Source organism: Phacochoerus africanus, chromosome 1 (genome assembly GCF_016906955.1).
Source record: "Phacochoerus africanus isolate WHEZ1 chromosome 1, ROS_Pafr_v1, whole genome shotgun sequence".
NCBI lineage: Eukaryota > Metazoa > Chordata > Mammalia > Artiodactyla > Suidae > Phacochoerus > Phacochoerus africanus.
The window spans coordinates 31,988,269-32,007,919 of NC_062544.1; the positions used below are offsets into that span (position 1 = coordinate 31,988,269).

The 19,651-nt window shown below is 43.7% G+C and overlaps 1 protein-coding gene across 3 annotated transcripts in view; it reads right to left on the minus strand.

The window, feature by feature from the left end:
* Positions 1–3,214: 3,214 nt before the first annotated feature.
* The window catches only part of MCCC2 (methylcrotonyl-CoA carboxylase subunit 2), a 76,220-nt gene continuing 59,783 nt past the window's right edge, over positions 3,215–19,651 (minus strand). For 2 of the 3 annotated variants that reach the window (XM_047794238.1, XM_047794148.1), the window contains 5 exons: positions 16,171–16,237; positions 12,127–12,283; positions 10,614–10,728; positions 7,972–8,057; positions 3,215–3,662 (listed from right to left, as the gene is read on the minus strand). In XM_047794238.1, coding sequence (XP_047650194.1) covers positions 3,545–3,662; positions 7,972–8,057; positions 10,614–10,728; positions 12,127–12,283; positions 16,171–16,237 — 543 coding nt within the window. In that variant the 3' untranslated portion in view covers positions 3,215–3,544. The remainder of the gene's footprint in view (positions 3,663–7,971; positions 8,058–10,613; positions 10,729–12,126; positions 12,284–16,170; positions 16,238–19,651) is intronic. The other variant, XR_007136717.1, reaches the window with a different exon arrangement.

A 19,651-nucleotide genomic window follows, 5' to 3' on the forward strand; every position in this document is an offset into this window, starting at 1 on the left:
AGGTAAAAACACTTTTTTTTTTTTTGGTCTTTTTGCCTTTTCTAGGGCCGCGACTACAGCATATGGAGGTTCCCAGGCTAGGGGTTGAATCGGAGCTACAGCAGCCGGCCTACACCAGAGCCACAGCAATGCAGGATCTGAGCCGCGTCTGCAACCTACACCACAGCTCATGGCAATGCTGGATCGTTAACCCACTGAGCAAGGGCAGGGATCGAACCCGCAACCTCATGGTTCCTAGTCAGATTCGCTAACCACTGTACCATGATGGGAATCCTAAAAACCCTTCTAAAGTATCCACACACCTTTGATGGTTGATGGCTCCTTACCAAGGAATACCAACTCGTCTTGATTTAAAAAAAAAAATCCCTTTGTTTTCTGACATGGATGTAAAACTTAATATAACTATTTTAAAATACTCACTGTGTTCCTTCGTCAGCTGGCAAACTGGGCCCCATACATGGAGGGCAAGGACAGCGGGAGGAAAGAGGCAGGTGCTCCAGATGGGGAGGTGGCAGCTTTAACCAGCCTGGGAGCTCACAGACCAGGCTCCTCTGACGCTGCAAAATCAGGGGGAGGCTCCGCACCCACTCGCCAAAATCTTCAAAGTTTATATAGCAGCCTTAACAGGGTCCAAGCAGGTATTCAGTCCGGATGGTCTCCAAACCACCTCACTCTCTCCGGTCTGCATCCTTCAAGCTATGGGGATGGTGGGTGGCTGGGGGAAGGGGGAGGAGCCAATGGCTGCTTGGTTCCGGGTCAGGGGTCAACCAGGGGTCATGTCCTCTCTGTGACCTCCTCAAATACTCTTCTGAAAAATGCAATCTACCCCTGAATTGTGATCATCCATCTGTACGGATCTCAAAAAATGAAATCAACTTCTGATACACAACGAAGCCTAAATTGAACATCATACACACAAGTGTTTGAAATATTAATTTTATTAGGAAAGCATTTGATCATTGTATTAGATCATATAATCAATCATTTGATTTTAAAATGATGTGGCCTGAGGATACAATTAAAATCTGGACTTTTTCATTTATTCAACAAATACTGGAGCACCTACAAGTGCCAGGCACTGGAGACAGAGACCAAATAGGAGGCTCCCTGCTCTCAGAGAGCTTACATTCTAGCAGGAGGGCAATACTGAAGAAATGTCATATTTCTTATAAACATCCAAGACAGAGGAACAGACAGAGGAAGAAGACGGAGCTCTACGAGAGTATATAATAGATGTCTGACCCAGACCAGGAAAATCACAGAGACAAAAGGATAAAGTAGGACAAAAGGATAAAAGTGTTTAAGTAGAAGGGAGAATGGAACGGTTGAGGTGGAGGGAACATTTTAAGCTCTAAGAGGGGAAGGATTTCGTGGGTTCAAGGGACTGGAGTAATTCTAGAATGGGAGAGCATCATGTGTGAAAAGAGGAGTCAAGGAGAGGAGACTGAAGAGGTGATGATCAAGATCCATGGAGAAAAAAAAAAAGATCCACCAAGGGCACTAAGGGTTTGGCACTTTTATAGGGATGCCGGGAAAGATGTACGTAAGGAGGCAGCATGACCGACATGCACTGCAGACTGGCCGCTCTAACTCCATTAGAATTCCATTCTATGTGGTAAGACTGGACGCAGGCAAATCACTTCTAAGGCCTGCGTAAAAGACAAAAATAGAGGGGGAATTCAAGAGATAGGAGGCAAAGTCAACAGAACTTGATGACTGAATCTAGGTTCCTTAGACCTGTTACAGGCATACAGGTCTGAAACTCAGAGAACTGTGTTAGGAACTGTCAGCATCCCCATCTAGATAGCAACTAAAGCCATAAGAAGGGCTGAAATGGCCCAGCGAGAATAAACCAGGGCAAGAAAAATACACACATTTAAGAATGAGGAGGAATATTCAGCCATAAGAAAGAATGGGATTCTGCCATTTGCAATAACATGGATGAACCTTGAGGTCACTATGCTAAATGGAAAAGTCAGACAGAGAACGACAAATACCATATGTGGCATCTAAAAAACAGAACAAACAAAGCAAAACAAAAAACCAAGCTTACGGATACAGAGAAAAGAATGCTGGTTGCCAGATGGGAGAGGTGGGATATGGACAAAAGGAGTGAAGGGGGTCAAAAAGTACAAACTTGCACTTATAAAAGAAATGAATCCTGGGGATGTAATATACAGCACGCTGACTACAGCTAATAATACTCTATTGTAACTAGACTTATTTTGGTGATCAATCTGCAGTGTATCAAATCATTATGTTGTACACCTGAAACTAATATGTTATTTCAATCATAGCTCAATTTTTAAAAAAGAAAGAAAAACAAGCTGTGCCAGGGGCAGGGAGAAGCAGGAATGGGGAGGGACTGCTAAATAACAGCGTTTCCGTTTGGGGTGATGAAAAGTTCTGCAGGTAGAGTGGGGATGGCTATACAACACTGGGAATGTACCTCATGTCACAGAACTGCACACTTAGAAATGGCTAAAGTGGCAGTCCCCTGCTGGCCTAGCAGGTTAGGGATCCAGCAGTGTCACTGCTGTGGGCTCAGGTTGCTGCTGTGGTGCAGGTTTGATCCCTGGCCCAGGAACTTCCACATGCTGCAGGTGTGGCCAAAAAAAAAAAAAAAAAAAGAAAAGGTTAAAGAGGTAAACTTTTTGTTATACATATTTTCCTACAACTAAAAGAAAAAGGAGATCCTTTTGTGTGGCTTGTATCTTTTACAATAAGAATGTATTCACATACCACTAAGGAGAAACCAGGGCAAACGGTGAAGGGGAGGAAGAAAGAGCACTGGGGATGGGGCCTGCAAAGGAAACTGAGTGAGAAGGGCTATGAGGCTGGCAGAAACCCCAGCGTCTCAGCCTGGAAGCCAAGGCTGGCATTTCTAGGAGGAAGTGTTTGGTTTGAATACCCCAGAGAACTAAGTCAGGTGAAGTCAGAAAAGGACGCCCTGGTTTCAGGAGCACGGAGGTCCTTTGTGACTTTGAAGAAGGCTGTGGGCAGTGGAAGCCAGAGCGAGGGCGAGGAGAGAGTGGGTAAGAAACAGAGCCCAGAGCGCAGACCGTGAGAACCTGATGATTATGGCAGAGGAGGAGGAGGAGGAGGAGGAGGAGGAGGAGGAGGAGGAGGGTGTCTAGAGGGGAACGTCAGAGATGCTTTTTTTTTTTTTTAAGTACATTAAAATGTCATCATGCATAATCGGCAGAGCAATCACTTCGGTGGAAATACAGTTTTATGTTAATAATCTCAACAATACCTGGAATTTACAGATTACAGAACTTTTCATACTACTTAGGGCTTAGAAAGGACAACTGTAAGTTTTCCATCCTTTTAGGAGGACGGAAAGCTAAGCCACAGAAAACATTCTCTGAGAGATTTTACAAGGATTTGAGCTTCAACTGATTTTTTTTTTTAGGTATAAAAGTACAGCGTTTCTTGTTAAGAAAACAGTTTACTGTAATAGCCACATGTTGAAAAAGTCTAAAATTTTAAGGCGACTGATTTATTAAGTTTGGTGTCCAATGGAAGATGCTTTATAACCCAATTACATCCTCCAGATGCCAAAGTTCGACTTCTGGATTGGTGCGTTGAGGGCTGCGCTAAGACTGAGACCCAGGACCAGCCTAGTGTCCGCTGGATCAATAATCCCATCATCCCACAGCCTGAGAAAAGAACAAAAAATGAGTGATTAGGAATCTGCCACGAAACCACCAGTTATAAACCCCATGCTGAGGAGGTTATCCTTCAGGTAACATATAGATCTACTGATCAGCTTCTATATACTATCATCTCACAACAGAGACCATGTTCAAGAAAGGGAGAAAGACAAGTTCCCATCGTGGCTCAGTGGAAACGAATCTGACTAGTATCCATGAGGACCCAGGTTTGATCCCTGGCCTCACTCAGTGGGTTAAGGATCTGGTGATGCAGTGGGCTGTGGTGTAGGTTGAAGATGTGGCTCAGATCTGCAGTTGCTGTGGTGTGGCTGTGACTGTGGTTGGTGGCCACAGCTCAGATTCAACCCCTAGCCTGGGAACTTCCATATGCTACATGTGCAGCCCTAAAAAAGGAAAAGAAAAAAAGAAAGAAAAGAGAAAAGGGAGAAAGAAAAATAACAACTTTTATCTCAGGCTCCCAGAGAATGTTAAATAGAGCCTAGAGCTGCAGAAAACAGCTTTTAAAACCCTGGTTTTAAAATATTTTTATTTATTTCAGGAAAAAACTTCCCTGTCCCTCCTTTACCCATACAAACATACAAATCAAGTTGCCGATATTAAGGTTATTATTATGGAGAGCCAAAGAAACCAAGGTGACAATCTCCAACCAAAAGCCCTAATGGAGGAGTTCCCATTGTGGCTCAGTGGGTTAAGAACGCAACTAGTATCCATGAGGATGTGGGTTCGATCCCTGGCCTCGCTCAGCGGGTCAAGGATCCCACATTGCTGCAAGCTGTGGCCTAGGTCACAGATGCAACCTGAAGCCTGGATTGCTGTGGCCTGTGGTGTAGCTGGCAGCTGCAGCTCCAATTTGACCCCTAGCCTGGGAACTTCCCTATGCCACAGGTGTGCCCCTAAAAGGGAAAAAAAAAGTCCCTACTGGAAAAAGTATAACTCCCCAAACTCCCAAACTCTTAAGAAGCTATGAAAATCATTAAATAGACTTCAGTACATTTTATTAATAAAATAAATACCCTCACATGTAGTTCCTTATTGTTTGCCACAATAGGAAAATTAAGCAATAGCTTTATTCATTTATTTTGTCTTTTTGAGGCTGCCCCCAAGGCATAGGAAGTTCCCAGGCTACGAGTCGAATCAGAGCTGCAGCCCTTGGCCTACACCACAGCCACAGCAACATGGAATCCGAGCCACATCTGCAACCTACACTGCAGCTCACAGGAATGCCAGATCCTTAACCCAATGAATGGAGCCAGAGGTCAAACCCGCATCCTCATGGATACCAGACAGGTTTGTTACCGATGAGCCAAGAGGGGAACTCCCTAGTAATAGCTTCAAACTGCTCTCAGAAGAAACTTTTAAATAGAAATCTTAGTTTGCTTTTCACAGACAACCTCAAATTTATAAAGAACAGTGAATAAGAAATATTATTTTTGAAGGGTCATTAGTGGGTGGCAGTGTGGCTTTCTTTATATAAACTGCCTTCAGTATCCGGTCATAACATCAATTATTAAAACATACATCAACAGACCATGAATCAAATCTTTGTTCATAAAACATTCATAATAGGGATCTTAAAGTATCAACAGCCAATTAAAAAAAAAATTCTTTTAACTTGTGACCAGGTCAATCGATTACACTCCCTTCTGAAGCCTACAGCAGCGTAATATAGCAAGCCTGATGGCACCAGGGCTGCTCCAGGCAAGAGGCCCTAATCAAATGTCTGAAAAAGGTTTGGTTTTTTTTTTTCGTTTTTTGTTTTGTCTTTTTGCCTTTTTTCTTGAGCCGCTCCTTCGGCATATGGAGGTTCCCAGGTTAGGGGTCCAATTGGAGCTGTAAGCCACCGGCCTATGCCAGAGCCACAGCAATGTGGGATCCGAGCGGCGTCTGCAACCTACACCACAGCTCACAGCAACGCCAGATCCTTAACCCACTGAGCAAGGTCAGGGATCAAACCCGAAACCTCATGGTTCCTAGTCAGATTCGTTAACCACTGCGCCATGACGGGAACTCCCAAAAAAGTTTGCTATAAAGACAACTGGGCAGGAGTTCCTGGTGTGGCTCAGAGGGTTAAGCATCTGACTAGTATCCATGAGGACACGGGTTCGATCCCTGGACTCCCTGAGTGGGTTAAGGATCTGGCATTGCCATGAGCTGGGGTGTAGGTCACAGATGCAGCCCGGACCGGGCGTTGCTGTGGCTGTGGCATACGCTGGCAGCTACAGCTCCGATTCAAGCCCTAGGGATGAGAACTTCCATATGCAGCATATGTGGCCCTAAAAAGCAAAACAAAACAAAAAACCAACTGAGCAGAAGAAAACTGGCGTGCTGTTTACGGAACACTTAAGGAGTAGGAAAAACGTAGGCGGTCTTTGAAAGACAGCACAGAACAGATGATGACAGAGCTCTCTGAAGAGTCAGACTTAGCCATGGTAAAGCCTAAACACACCATGGAATTTATTGTTCAGTGAAGATTAAGCAAACCATGGAAAGCCCATGAACTGGCTTGAAAACCCTTTCATCTTTGAAACAAAGTTAGTGTCTCCACACCACCAACTGTTCCAACAGAAGGGTTAAACATCTACAAGTTAACAGAAAAATCATATTGTCTTTCAATATGCATTTCCAAAGAGAAGGCAATCCAGGCCATTTCCTCTCCTCTCTTGAATACAATCCACTAAAGACAATAATAAAATAAGTATGAAAATAATAAAGGACTAGATCTTTCTTAAGGGCTGAAAAACAAATTAATGGCCCCCTCAAAATATGCACTTTTTCATAACTTAACATTCCGGCTGTCCTTATGAATTCCAGTCAAAGTCTTATGTTCAAACAACAAAAACTATAGGTGTGCTTACAACGTCCATTTTCTTTTTAACCTTTATATGACTTTCTAGTTCCTCTTTGCTTTTCCTGGTTACTACATAAACCTGTTTAGTGATGCTGAAAAAAAAAAAAAGATTTCTCGAAACAAAGACTATTGATACTTTGTTCTTATTTAAATGCGTCAATGACCCACCACAACAAAATATACCTGTACCTTTGCTTGCCAAAATACATATTAACAAGAAGAGAAACATGCTTTTCAAAAATTCCAAATGGTATTAATTTGAATTTTGAAACCAGTTATGTTCCATCTTTGCAGGTCCCCAACTTCAGGAGCATTGCCTGTCACAAAAGATGCATTCGAATGACTGACATGGATTCTAACTTTTGATTTTCTTTTCTCCCTCCTCTCTGGTTTGCCTTCGCCAGTAAATGACATAAATCACAGCATAACCTAATTTTAAAAGACACAAATAGTTATTTTCTTTTTTTCCATCTGCCCAAGGGACAAAATGAAGGCATGAGGCTTAAATTATTCTGCAAAATGCAGAACATTAAAGCTGTTGAAAAAAAGAAGTCTGAAAGCACACACATGTCTCCAGCGGGGAAAGCTAAGATAATTTATTACCTCGTTTAAGAAGCATAAGAAACACACAGAATAAGAACTGCAATGGTGTGTGAGGTAATTGCTTAGTGTTGACACGTGGGCCCTGGCTATGACTAATCACCTTCTGGAAGCACAGGCACAGTTGTTAACCAGTGTCAATACGTGTTCAATCACTCTGATGCTTAAAATGAGGTAAAACAAAAGACTCAAGGGGGGGGGGGGGAGGAGTTCCCATCATGGCGCAGTGGTTAACGAATCCAACTAGGAACCATGAGGTTGCGGGTTCGATCCCTGCCCTTGCTCAGTGGGTTAACGATCTGCCATTGCCGTGACCTGTGGTGTAGGTTGCAGACGCGGCTCGGATCCCGAGTTGCTGTGGCTCTGGTGTAGGCCAGTGGCTACAGCTCTGATTGGACCCCTAGCCTGGGAACCTCCATATGCCACGGAAGCAGCCCAAGAAATGGCAAATAGACAAAAAAAAAAAAAAAAAGAATCAAAGAGAGGGGGATGACAGGAATCCATGCGCTGAAGCAAAAATGACTGCAGAACTAATTCCTGAAAGTGACAGAGGGAGGATTACAACCCTCAACTTCCCAGCCCCGGCGTGGTCCACTTCTGGCCTCTGAGCTCCTCCAGGCCTCGGACACTTCAGCTGGGACTGGGAGAAGGGAGGAGGGAGGAGAGCGGCAGAATCGGGCCAGCGGGGATGGATCCAAAGCAAGTAACCGACAGTACAAATTTTAAGTGTCTCCAAGCATTATTTTTTGGTTCCCCTGAGGGTTGGACCATGCCAGCTGCTCAGGTCTCCGTAAAACTGCTGTCCAGATGCACCCGCCAAGGAGTCAGGTATTCACAGGCTCCTACCTTGCACTGGAATAGTAAGGGCTGCCTTCCTCATCAAACCTCTTCATGATGGGCTCTTTTAAAGCTGCTTCGTCGGCACTGGAGAACTGAAAGGAAAGGGACCGTGAGTAAGTCTGCTTCAGGGGAACAGACACACGCAAGAGAACCTCAGGAAAAAAGGAGCAACAGATTTCACAACTGATAATGTTACGACCAAGATGTGCACAGTGCTGGATGGATTACGTGTGATGCTTTAACATATATGATCTCACCCGGAGACATGAGCATCGAATTAGTATTCTGTTATAGCTCCCTTATGAAATGCAACATCCTGAACATAATGTAAGGTCGAAACCAAGGGTATCACATATTCCAGCAGGATACAGAAATGGATGGGAATTATACAATTTGTTATGTGGTGTAAGATCACATTTAGCAGCTTCTGTTTAAGAAAGGAGAAAAAAGAATTGCCATTGCGGCGAGGCGGAATCAAATCCAACTGGGGAGCATAAGGTTGCAGGTTCGATCCCTGGCCTTGCTCAGTGGGTTAAGGATCCAGCGTTGCTGTGAGCTGTGGTGTAGGTCCCAGATGGGGCTTAGAAACTGGCATGGTTGTGGCTGTGCCATAGGCTGGCAGCTACAGTTCCAATTGGATGCCTAGCCTGGGAACCTCCACATGCCACAGGTATGGCCCTAAAAAGACAAAAGCCAAAAAAAAAAAAAGTGGAAAAGTAGGGGATTTTCATTCAAAATAGCCAAAACTTTGAACATTTCAAAGCTTAGAGGGATAAAACATCAACCACATATTAAATAAATTCTTCGTTTTTCTCAGCTGGCTGAGAAATATTTTTCTCTAATTAAAATGTAATGGCTTGTCCACCCATATTGCCAGAAACAAGTGATAATTAATTCAGATATAAAAATATTTATGCAAACTAATTTTGAAGCCCTGAAAAGTATTTTCAATTTAAAAAAACACTCCATTTCAAAAACAAATGATTCATTTCAAATAAATACAATCTTCTTTATGTACTCTCATAGTTGAATATCATTTATAGGTCAAGAATTGAGAGAGAGAACCACTAAAATCATGTACTTTCCTTTTACATAAAAAAAGAGATGAGGAGTTCCCATTGTGGCTCAGTGGCTAACAAATCTGACTAGGAACAATGAGGTTGCGGGTTCAATCCCTGGCCTTGCTCAGTGGGTTAAGGATCAGGTGTTGCCATGAGCTGTGGTGTAGGCCACAGATGTGGCTCGGATCCCATGTTGCTGTGGCTGTGGTGTAGGCCGGAAGCCACAGCTCCGATTAGACCCCTAGCCTGGGAACCTCCATATGCTGCGAGTGCAGCCCTAGAAAAGGCAAAAAGACCAAAAAAAAAAAAGAGAGATGAATCCACATATCTGTATATCAAATTAATCAAAGAACAACTTTTTAGCAAGAGTTTAGCATGCTGCTCTGGACTCCAAGTATCAGGTGGAATTTCATGCCCTCCATCCCCCACTCCCCACTGTATATACACAAAAGTAAAGATTTCCTTTTGCTTGGATACGGATCAGTACTAAAGTGAATCTGAAACCTCCAGTTAATTTGTTGCTTGGAAAAGACAGCTGAGGATGTGAGGCATGGGTGGGATGCATTCAGGGAGGCAAGACCCACCCTCTGGCTTTTGATTGTCCCCACCGCACAGAGCTGACCAGAGGATCGCTCTCTCAATGGCAGAACTGAGAGCCTGAGAAGGCAGGGCCTCCTCCGTGTCGTGCCTTGTTATAATGAAACAGTGCACCTAAGCAAGTTCAGGACCATGCATCAATCATTTTGATGCTTACACAAAATAGTTATAATAAATTTAATGCAAAACTTCAGATGAATCTCTAACAGAGAAACAAAAGAACCGATTTTTAAAAGCAGCCACTTAGGGATTTGTCTGTCATTAAGCATCCATCTTTCTTCCGCTTAAACGTTCACAGAATAATGACATTCGATTCTCACTAGATGACTGGGCCCTCCCACTCAAGATCTTAACAACAATCTCAAAGTAAAATAGAAAACCACAAAGTTCTGCTGCTTTAGATCATAAAATCAAAGACGTAAGTCAGATTTATTTGTTTGTTTGTTTCTTTATTTATTCTTTTTGTCTTTGTAGGGCTGCATGTGTGGCATATGGAAGTTCCCACACTATCGGTTGAATTGGAGCTGCAGCCACAGCCCCGCCAGATCCAAGCCACAACTGCGACCTGCAGCACAGCTCATGGCAACACGGGATCCCTAACCCACTGAGCAAGGCCAGGGATGAAACCTGCATCCTCAGGGATACTAGTCTGGTTCTTAACCTGCTGACCCACGACAGGAACTCCAAGTTGGACTTATTTAAATCTCACTAACTGCAAATGACTAAGAATCAAACATCTTTATGCCTCAGGCCCTCACAGCCAGAGTTTCTGAAGTATTTTCTTGAAGATTCTGAAACATGTGTAAATTACCATAAGAAGGTACTGCAAATGAAATGGCTCTTTTTAAAAAGAGATGGAGAATGCAAGGCTAAGTTGCTAAAACAACTTCTAGGTCAGCATCTTCTAGATAAAGCGGGGCCCTGTTAGAACCTCCCAGGAACTTGGAGGGGTTCTGGTAAAAGCAGAGACAGAGAAGAAATGGCCTTTACCTGTTTCCCTTCCCGTGCTCTTTGGTCCCTTGCTACTGTGGCCAGCACATTAGCCGCCTGCTCTCCTCCCATCACTGAGATGCGAGCATTTGGCCACATGTAGAGAAATCTTGGGCTGTAGGGTCGGGAAGCAAAGAATGATCAAATGATTCACTGCACAACACAGATTTTCAGAGACCCATGTTTACCTTTTAAATTAGTGGTTCTTCAGAGTTCCCGTTGTGGCGCAGCGGAGATGAATCCGACTAGGAACCATGAGGTTGCGGGTTTGATCCCTGGCCTCGCTCAGTGGGTTAAGGATCCGGCATTGCCAGGAGTTGTGGTGTAGGTCGCAGACACAGCTCAGATCTGGCATGGCTGTGGCTCTGGCATAGGCCGGCAGCAACAGCTCCAACTGGACCCCTAGCCTGGGAACCTCCATATGCCGCAGGTGTGACCCTAAAAAGACAAAAATAAATAAATAAATAAGTGGTTCTTCATGCTAGCTGCACATTACAGTTATCTGAGGATTTAAAAAAAAAAGGAGGGAGTTCCCGTTGTGGCTCAGGGGTAACGAACTAGACTGGTACCCATGAGGACTCGAGTTCGATCCCTGGCCTCCCTCAGTGGGTTAACACTCTGGCACTGCTGTGGTACAGATGGCAGACTCGGCTCAGATCTTTCATTGCAGTGCCTGTGGTGTAGGACGGCAGCTGCAGCTCTGATTTGACCCCTAGCCTGGGAACTTCCATATGCTGTCGGTGCAGCCCTTAAAACAACAACAACAAAACACACACACACAAAACAATGCCTAGAACCCACCCCAGACTAATCTCCAGTGGTGGGGCCTGAGTGTGGTAGGTTTTCTTAGTTTTCTAGGTGATTCTGATGTGTGCTTTCATAAAATGTATTCTTTCATTCACTTAAATTTACTGAGCAAAAACGTACTGAAAATATCCTCTTATTGTGAGGGGTTTTGTGCTGTTTTACATCTAAAAATTGGTTAGATGTGCTTCACCCTTTTTTTTTAGTTTTAACAGAGGATTCTTGTTGTTAACCTTTTTAAACAAAGCAACTTTGGGCTTTCCTGATTCTTCTATCTTTACTGTGTTTGCTCTTTATCATGTCCTATTACTACTTGTCTTGTTTTAATATGCTGTTCTTCTTTGAACTTCTTGGGCTGGTTGCTTGGCTCATTGGTTTTCAGCCTTGATTCTTTTCCAGTATTTGTATCAGTAAGTCAGTCTACATACCTTTCTCAGAGCAAGATTTTAGCTGCATCATATAAGTTATGATATGCAGTATTTCATTATCAGTCATTTCAAAATATTTCCTGATCCTCATTATGGATTTCTTCCAAGTAGTACCTTTATCATTAAGTATCACTTCACCCCTCCAGATGATACAATTTTGGTATAAATGAGATTTGTGAATACCATCCTGTATTTCATACAAACCTGAACTAAACTGACCATTCATCATTATACTTGAGGTATGATTCATTCTTTCAGAGAAAATCACAATAACCACCTACCTATAGGCTCTGCCACACATCCCATAGTTTCCAGCCCCATATGATCCCCCAATGATGACAGTTATCTTTGGCACGTTGGCACAGGCCACTGCAGTCACCATCTTGGCTCCATCCTTGGCAATTCCTTCGGCTTCGTATTCTCTACCAACCATGAATCCTGTGAGAAGCAGAAAGAGAGCCTCTGGGTGATGGGATGAATATGCAGGGGTCATTCCACCAAGGAACTGGAAAGATATCTTATCAAACCATATTTACCAGACCTCCCACCCTAACAAAATATCTACATGTGAAATACGCTCCCCCCAAATGCACTTTAAGAGGTAAAATAAATTTCTCCAATAATTTTTTTAAATTGCTTCCAGTTGGAGTTCCCATTGTGGCTCAGCGGTAACAAGCCCAACTAGTAGCCATGAGGATGAAGGTTTGATGCCTGGCTTTGTTCGGTGGGTTAAGTATCCAGCATTGCCATGAGCTGAGGTGTAGGTTGCAGATGTGGCTCAGATCCCGAGTTGCTGTGGCGTGGTGTGGGCCAGCAGCTGCAGCTCCAATTCGACCTCTATCCTGGGAACTTCCATATGCCGTGGGTGTGACCCCCACCCCCCACCCCCGCCAAAAAAAAGCTTCCAATTGAATTGTAACCCAATTCAATCATACTTTTATGGATGACCTGTACCTGCTGTGGCTACAACAGTACTGACATAATAACCCTTGCCCTCTGGGTGCACACAGAAAACCCCGAACAAGATAAGTATACAAATTATATTCAAGAAATGATCTCTAAGTTCCCACTGTGGCCCAGCGGAAATGAATTCGACTGGTATCTATGAGGATGCAGGTTCTATCCCTGGCCTCGCTCAGTGGGTCGGGGATCCAGAGTTGCTGTCAGCTGTGATTTAGGTTGCACATGTGATTGGATCCCAAGTTGCTATGGCTATGGTGTAGACTGGCAGCTTGTAGCTCTGATTCAACCCCTAGCCTGGGAACTTCCATGGTGCCACATTTGGCCCTAAAAAAAAGGGAGAAAGAAAGAAAGAGAGAGAGAAAGAGAAAGAGAAGAAAGGAGAAAGAAAGAAAAAGAAGAAAGAAAGAAAGAAAAGAAAGAAAGAAGAAAGAAAGAAAGAAAGAAAGAAAGAAAGAAAGAGGAAGGAAGGAAGGAAGGAAGGAAGGAAGGAAGGAAGGAAGGAAGGAAGGAAGGAAGGAAGGAAGGAAGGAAGGAAGGAAGGAAAGAAAGAAGGAAAGAAAGAAGGAAAGAAAGGAAGGGGAATTATCTCAAAACAATAGCTTGCTGATACAAAAGGTGATACGGCAAGCTAAGGAAAAAGTACTGTGGCAAGCCCAAATGTGAGGGCTTTAGGATTCACTGACCTGGTTTAACATATAGATTGTTCCTTCTGAACTGCTGCCTTAAAACTGTGATGAAATAAAATTAATGTTTCATAGAGACACTAAGAGTCCCTTCCAGTGACTCAATAACAAGGTAAGATAATTCTCATCCTAATTACGGGACCCTTCTACTTCTCCAAGCTCCCAGCTCTGCTGACACTGGTCTGCAGTTGCACTGGGCCTTCCAAGCCTTGGGGTCCTTCCTCTTCACCTTAAAAAGGCCAAGTCAGGCTTCCTTTGTCTTTTTCCCCATGGTTAGACTCAAATGCCTATTTGATTGTCGCTGTTCTTCCTTTGTATATCTCTAGCACCAGATAATCCAATTCAGTTCAACTACTTTTTAAGGATCACCTATACTTGCTGTCAATACCACAGTACTGACTTAACAACCCTTGCCCTCACCAGGGACCATCTGCTTCCTCTGGTTACCAGCCCTGCCCTCTGAACCAGGCCCTTGGAACAGCTCAGAAACTCTTTATCAGTAGTTGCCATTAGGGCTCAGTGGTAACGAACCCCATTTAGGTTCTATCCCCGGCCTCACTCAGGGGGTTGGGGATCCAGTGTTGTCGTGGGCTGTGGTGTGGATCGCAGACCCGGATGGGACCCCGAGTGGCTGTGGCTGTTGTGGGGTGCTGGCAGCTGAAGCTCTGATTCAGCCCCTAGCCTGGGGACCTCCCTATGCCACAGGCATGGCCCTAAAAAGCAGGGGGGGGGGGAGAAAAGAAAGAAACTCCTTTATCTGTTTATTTCATCTTGACTCCCTGCAACTTTCCACAATAGCTCTCTCAAATATCAACTCTCTTTAAGCTTTCACTCCCCACCCATCACCCCAAGGCCCCTCTAAGTCCCCTGCGAGATTCTGCCTTCCAAATGAAGACTGAGGCCATCTCACTGGGCTTTCTTTCTCCCACCATTCTTTTTCACACCATAAAGAACAACAAAATCAGGCTGCCTCTCTCTTCCTTAACTCTCAGCTCTGCGAAAGAAAGTGGAGTGACTCAGAGTATCCCTGAGGCCTTTCTCTTCTCTCTGGGTGTCATCTATTCCCACAGCTCTCAACACCATCTCCAGGTTCTGATGCTGCTCCTTCTTCAGTCCAGCTAACACACCTCTTCTTGCTCAAAACTTTCAACTGCCTACCACATATCTCCACATGGAAGCCACACAGGTCCCTCTAATGCAATGTTGCAAAGCCAAACTCAGTCTCTGCTCTCTGCCCCCAACCCACCTAAAAATAGAGCAAAACCAAAATGTAGCCATTTTCCAAGCACACGGTTTAAGTTACCGGTGGTTAATAAATCATGCCTCATTATCAGAAACAAAGCCCCCTGGACCAGTGAACCTTCAGAATACTTAATCGGCCCCCTTAGAAGGTTTGCCACACAAAGCCCTTCTCAGGCTGCCGTGTGGACACAACTCCTCTCAAAAGTCATCGAACCAAATACCTTTTTTTTAGGGCCACGCTGGTAGCATATGAAAATTCCCGACCTAGGGGTCACATCAACTGCAACTCCCGGTCTATACCACAGCCACAGCAACACTGGATCTGAGCTGCATCTGTGACCTACACCATAGCTTGTGGCAACACTGGACCCTTAACACACTGAGCAAGGCCAGGGATTGAACCTGCATCCCCACGGACATTATGTCAGGTTCTTAACCTGCTGAGCCACAAAGGGAACTCCATAATCAAATATCTTAAACCTAAGAATGGCACGGAATGAAGATGTTTTAGCACCAGTTTTTAAAGCCCTGCTGACTGTCAAGAGCCATACTCTTTCTCATAAAGGCATGTCTGATATCAACAACTAAGAGCCTTTCCTTCCTCTGAACCTGAGGTAACGTTGCATGACTTAGAAGACTGGGAGAAAAATGTTTTCAGCTAACCAACCATTCTTTTCAGGTGGATTGGGGCCATGCAACATACAAAAAATATAAGTAAGAGAATCATAGAATTCTAGGAAAAAGAACTCTAGAACCATAAGAGACCTTAAAATCATTTCATCCATGGGTTAGGATCATCCATTAGAACATGAAATTGGCCAGCTGACATTGGCCATTCCATTCTTTGCAGACAAAACTCAAATCCCAGACTTTGGTTCTGGATGTGCATGCCATTTCAAAAGGATGTTGCTTCGGGTAGAATTAACTACACAATAAAAGATGAGGAAAAGGGAGGACCAGAGCATGTGCTTGAAATCCTTTACGGAGAACAAAGTACTGGAAAAGAGACGATGGGTCAGACAACACCCTCTGGCAGTGACCAGAGAGCAATACTGGCTGAGAACATGCTGCTGCTTTCCGGGGGTGCAGATGAGCAGGAGTAAAGGGAGGCCACTGCAACGTTTGTGATGCACAAAACTCAGAAACTGCTTCACTTAAAAATATGCATAGGAGTTCTCCAGTGGCTTAGTGGGTTACAGATCCAGCCTTGTCACTGCTGTGGCTCAGATATGGTCCCTGGCTTGGGAACTTCTACATGCTGAGAGCATGGCTAAAAAAAAAAAAAAAAAAAAAGGATACCCCCCCCCCCCCAAATTCAAGATTCATGAAGGGTTAACCCTTAAATATAATCTGGAAAAACCACGAACAATACATGAGCCATACTGGGCAGTGCAGCTGTAGAAAACTGCAACCCAACTAATTAGGCAATTTCCTTACCAGTAATGTTTTGAAGGAACAGCAGAGGGATATTCCTTTGGCAGCATAACTGGACAAAATGAGCCCCCTACAAGGCAAATAAAATAAAAATCTTAGAGGGGAGTAACAAATCTGTAATCATCACGCATCCTGCAAACACTACACTTGCGTCAAAGAAAGAATACCCTTTCCTTGGCTATTCTAACCTCATAAGAAAAGTGACAATAATACTACGGCACAGGCCCACTATCAATGGGACATGTGACTGTGCTTTTTACTGCACTTGTTTTGCACGGTCACCCGTGTGGTCACTGGGCCGTGGCCATAGGACAGCTCCACAGGACACAGCTCCTGTCCTGCAGAGTTGACAGATGAAGACATGAAGTCAATCACTAACATTCCAAACAGCAAGTGAAACCAGTAGCAGAGAAGAAAGAATTGCTTGTCGATGAGAATTTCTAAGCCTCACCTTAAGATAAGTCTCTGGTTCTCCACTTTTAGAAAGATAAGAATATAAGCCCTTCTGGGATATCTACGTTTTGATGATGATCTGAAATTCTTTCATGCACCAAGATTTAGTAAAATCCTTCTTGCCAACATTATCCAGAAAATGAGATTTTTAGATGAGAGCTAGATGCCTTTTAACATTAAATTTAGAAAACTGGAATTCCTGTGGTGGCGCAGTGGTTAACAAATCTGACCAGGAACCATGAGGATGTGGGTTCGATCCCTGGCCTTGCTTAGTGGGTTAAGGATCTGGTGTTGCCGTGAGCTGTGGTGTGGGTCGCAGACGAAGCTTGGATCCCATGATGCTGTGGCTCTGGTGTAGGCAGGTAGCTATAGCTCTGATTAGACCCCTAGCCTGGGAATCTCCATATGCCGCGGGTGTGGCCATAGAAAAGACAAAAAGACAAAAAAAAAAAAAAACCCGCACACAAAAAACACAAATTTAGGATTAGTTATTTAATTGCACAAAAATATAACAACTCCTTTCCCTGTCTTCTAACGATTATTTGAGTAAGAAAACACTTAAAACTGGAGTTCCTGTTGTGGTTCAGCAGAAACGAACCCCACTAGTAGCCACAAGGATACAGGTGCGATCCCTGGCCCCGCCCAGTAGGTTAAGGATCCCGTGTTGCTGCGGCTGTGGTGTAGGCTGGCAGCTATACCTCCAATTCCACTCCTGGCCTGTGAACTTCCATTTGCAGCCTTAAAAAAAAAAAAAAAAGAAAGAAAACATTTTAAACTGTTTCCTTTATTGTTTACTATTTGAAGACCCCTTTAATTTAGCAGGAAATGCCTTGACAAGCGCAAGACTGCAAAGCAATTGCTTGACCTCAAGCATGAGAATGAGGAGATCACACAGACCTGTGGGGCTTACTTCAACAAATGAAATGTCAGACTGCGGCCAAACACAGCTCTCCTCCCAGGTTTATCTGTGACAAGCCAACAAATAAAACTAGGCAAAGTTTGTTGGCCTCAGTCTGAAACATATTCTCTATTGAAATAAGTATACTATATAGTCACTGAAGGTCATTGTATTAGGAATATTTACTATTTTAGAAAACAATCACCATATGTACTCTTAAATGAAAACAAGCAAAACCTCTCTATATCTGGCAACACCAATTCTGTTTTTTTTAAAAAAAGAGGAGTTCCTGCTGTAGTGCAGTAGGTTAAGAATCCAACTGCAGCAGCTTGGTTGACTGCAGAGGCTTGGGTGTGATATCCAGCCCAGCACAGTGGGTTAAAGGATCTGGTGCTGCCGTCTTGGATTCAATCCCTGGCCCAGAAACTTGCATAATCTTGAGGTGTGGCCATTAAAAAAAAAGAAAAGAAAAGAAAAAACTAAGAAACCATAATAAAATGTTATTCAAGGTTATTTTTGGTATGAGTGTAGGTGACTTTTCTTTTTTTTTTTCTCTTTATGACCGCACCTTCAGCATATGGAAGTTCCCAGGCCATGGGTTGAATCAGAGCTGCAGCTGCCAGCCTACACCACAGCCACAGCGACGCTGGATCCTTAACTCACCGAGTGAGGCCAGGGATCAAAACCCGCATCTTCGTGGACACTATGTCGGATCCTTAACCCGCTGGGCCACAATGGGAACTCATTTTCTTTATTTTTACTTTCTTATTTTCATCGTATCATCTCAGAGGGAGAACAATAATAAATAACAGAATCCAGAAATTTACTTTACTGGTAAACATCCCACCAAAAACAAATTCTTCCAAATTAGGGTATAAGCGTGCTTAACCTCCTGTTACCTGCCTCAGTAAGAAAACTTTTACCTTGTTAATTATTCTATCATTTGAAGTGGGAAAACAACGGTAAACATTTTTCTTTCCTCTTTTCCTTTTTTTTTTTTTGTCTTTTCTAGGGTCACACCCGAGGCATATGGAGGTTCCCAGGCTAGGGGTTCAATTGGAGCTGTAGCCGCCAGCCTACGCCAGAGCCACAGCATCAAGGGATCTGAGCCATGTCTGTGACCTACACCACAGCTCATGGCAATGACAGATCCTCAGCCACTGAGCAAGGCCAGGGATCGAACCTGCAACCTCATGATTCCCAGTCAGATTCATCAACCACTGTGCCACGACGGGAACTCCCTTTTTTTTTTTTTTTAACCACACTTGAGGCATGTGGAAGTTTTCAGACAGGGATCAAACCCAAGCTGCTGCAATGACAAGGCCAGATCCTTAACCCACTGTGCTACAAGGGGACTCCACATTTCTATTTTCTTAAAACATTTTAGGAGTTCCCAGGTGGTAAGCAGCTTAAGGATCTAGCGTTATCACCAGGGCTGCTGCTATGGTGCAGGTTCAACCCCTAGCACAGGAATTTCCACATGCCATGGGTTTGGCCAAAAAAAAAAAAAGAAAACATTTTATCAAATAAGTACATGAATTACATTTATTCAAGTTTATGTAAATCTGAGACAATGATGTATTAAAACTGAACACTAAGCCAAAAGATATACAGGAATTTGCTCTCTTAAAACTAGAGCTTCAGAGAGTTCCCGTTGTGGCTCAGTGGGTTAATAATCTGACTATTATCCATGAGGATGTGGGTTCGATCCCTGGCTGTGATCACTGGGTTAAAGGATCTGGCGCTGCCATGAGCTATGGTGCAGGTCGCAGACGCGGCTCAGATCTGGTGTTGCTGTGGCTCTGGCGTAGGCCAGCAGCTGTAGCTCCCAATTTGACCCCTAGCCTGGGAACTTCCATAGGCTGAGGGTGTGGCCCTGAAAAGAAAAATAAATTAATTAAATACATAAATAAAACTAAAACTTCGGTAACAAGACCCACTATCGTCTTGTTTCCAAAAAGCAAAAATAGAATCAAGACAGACGATGGGATAGAATAGAGCAGATCATGTCTCACAACCACGTGAATTAGCTTCTCTGAACACCTCGAGCGCATGGAACACTTTCAAGACATATATGCCCATATTCTTAGAATACGTACACGTCATCCATGGCAGTTATAATTCAAAAATTAA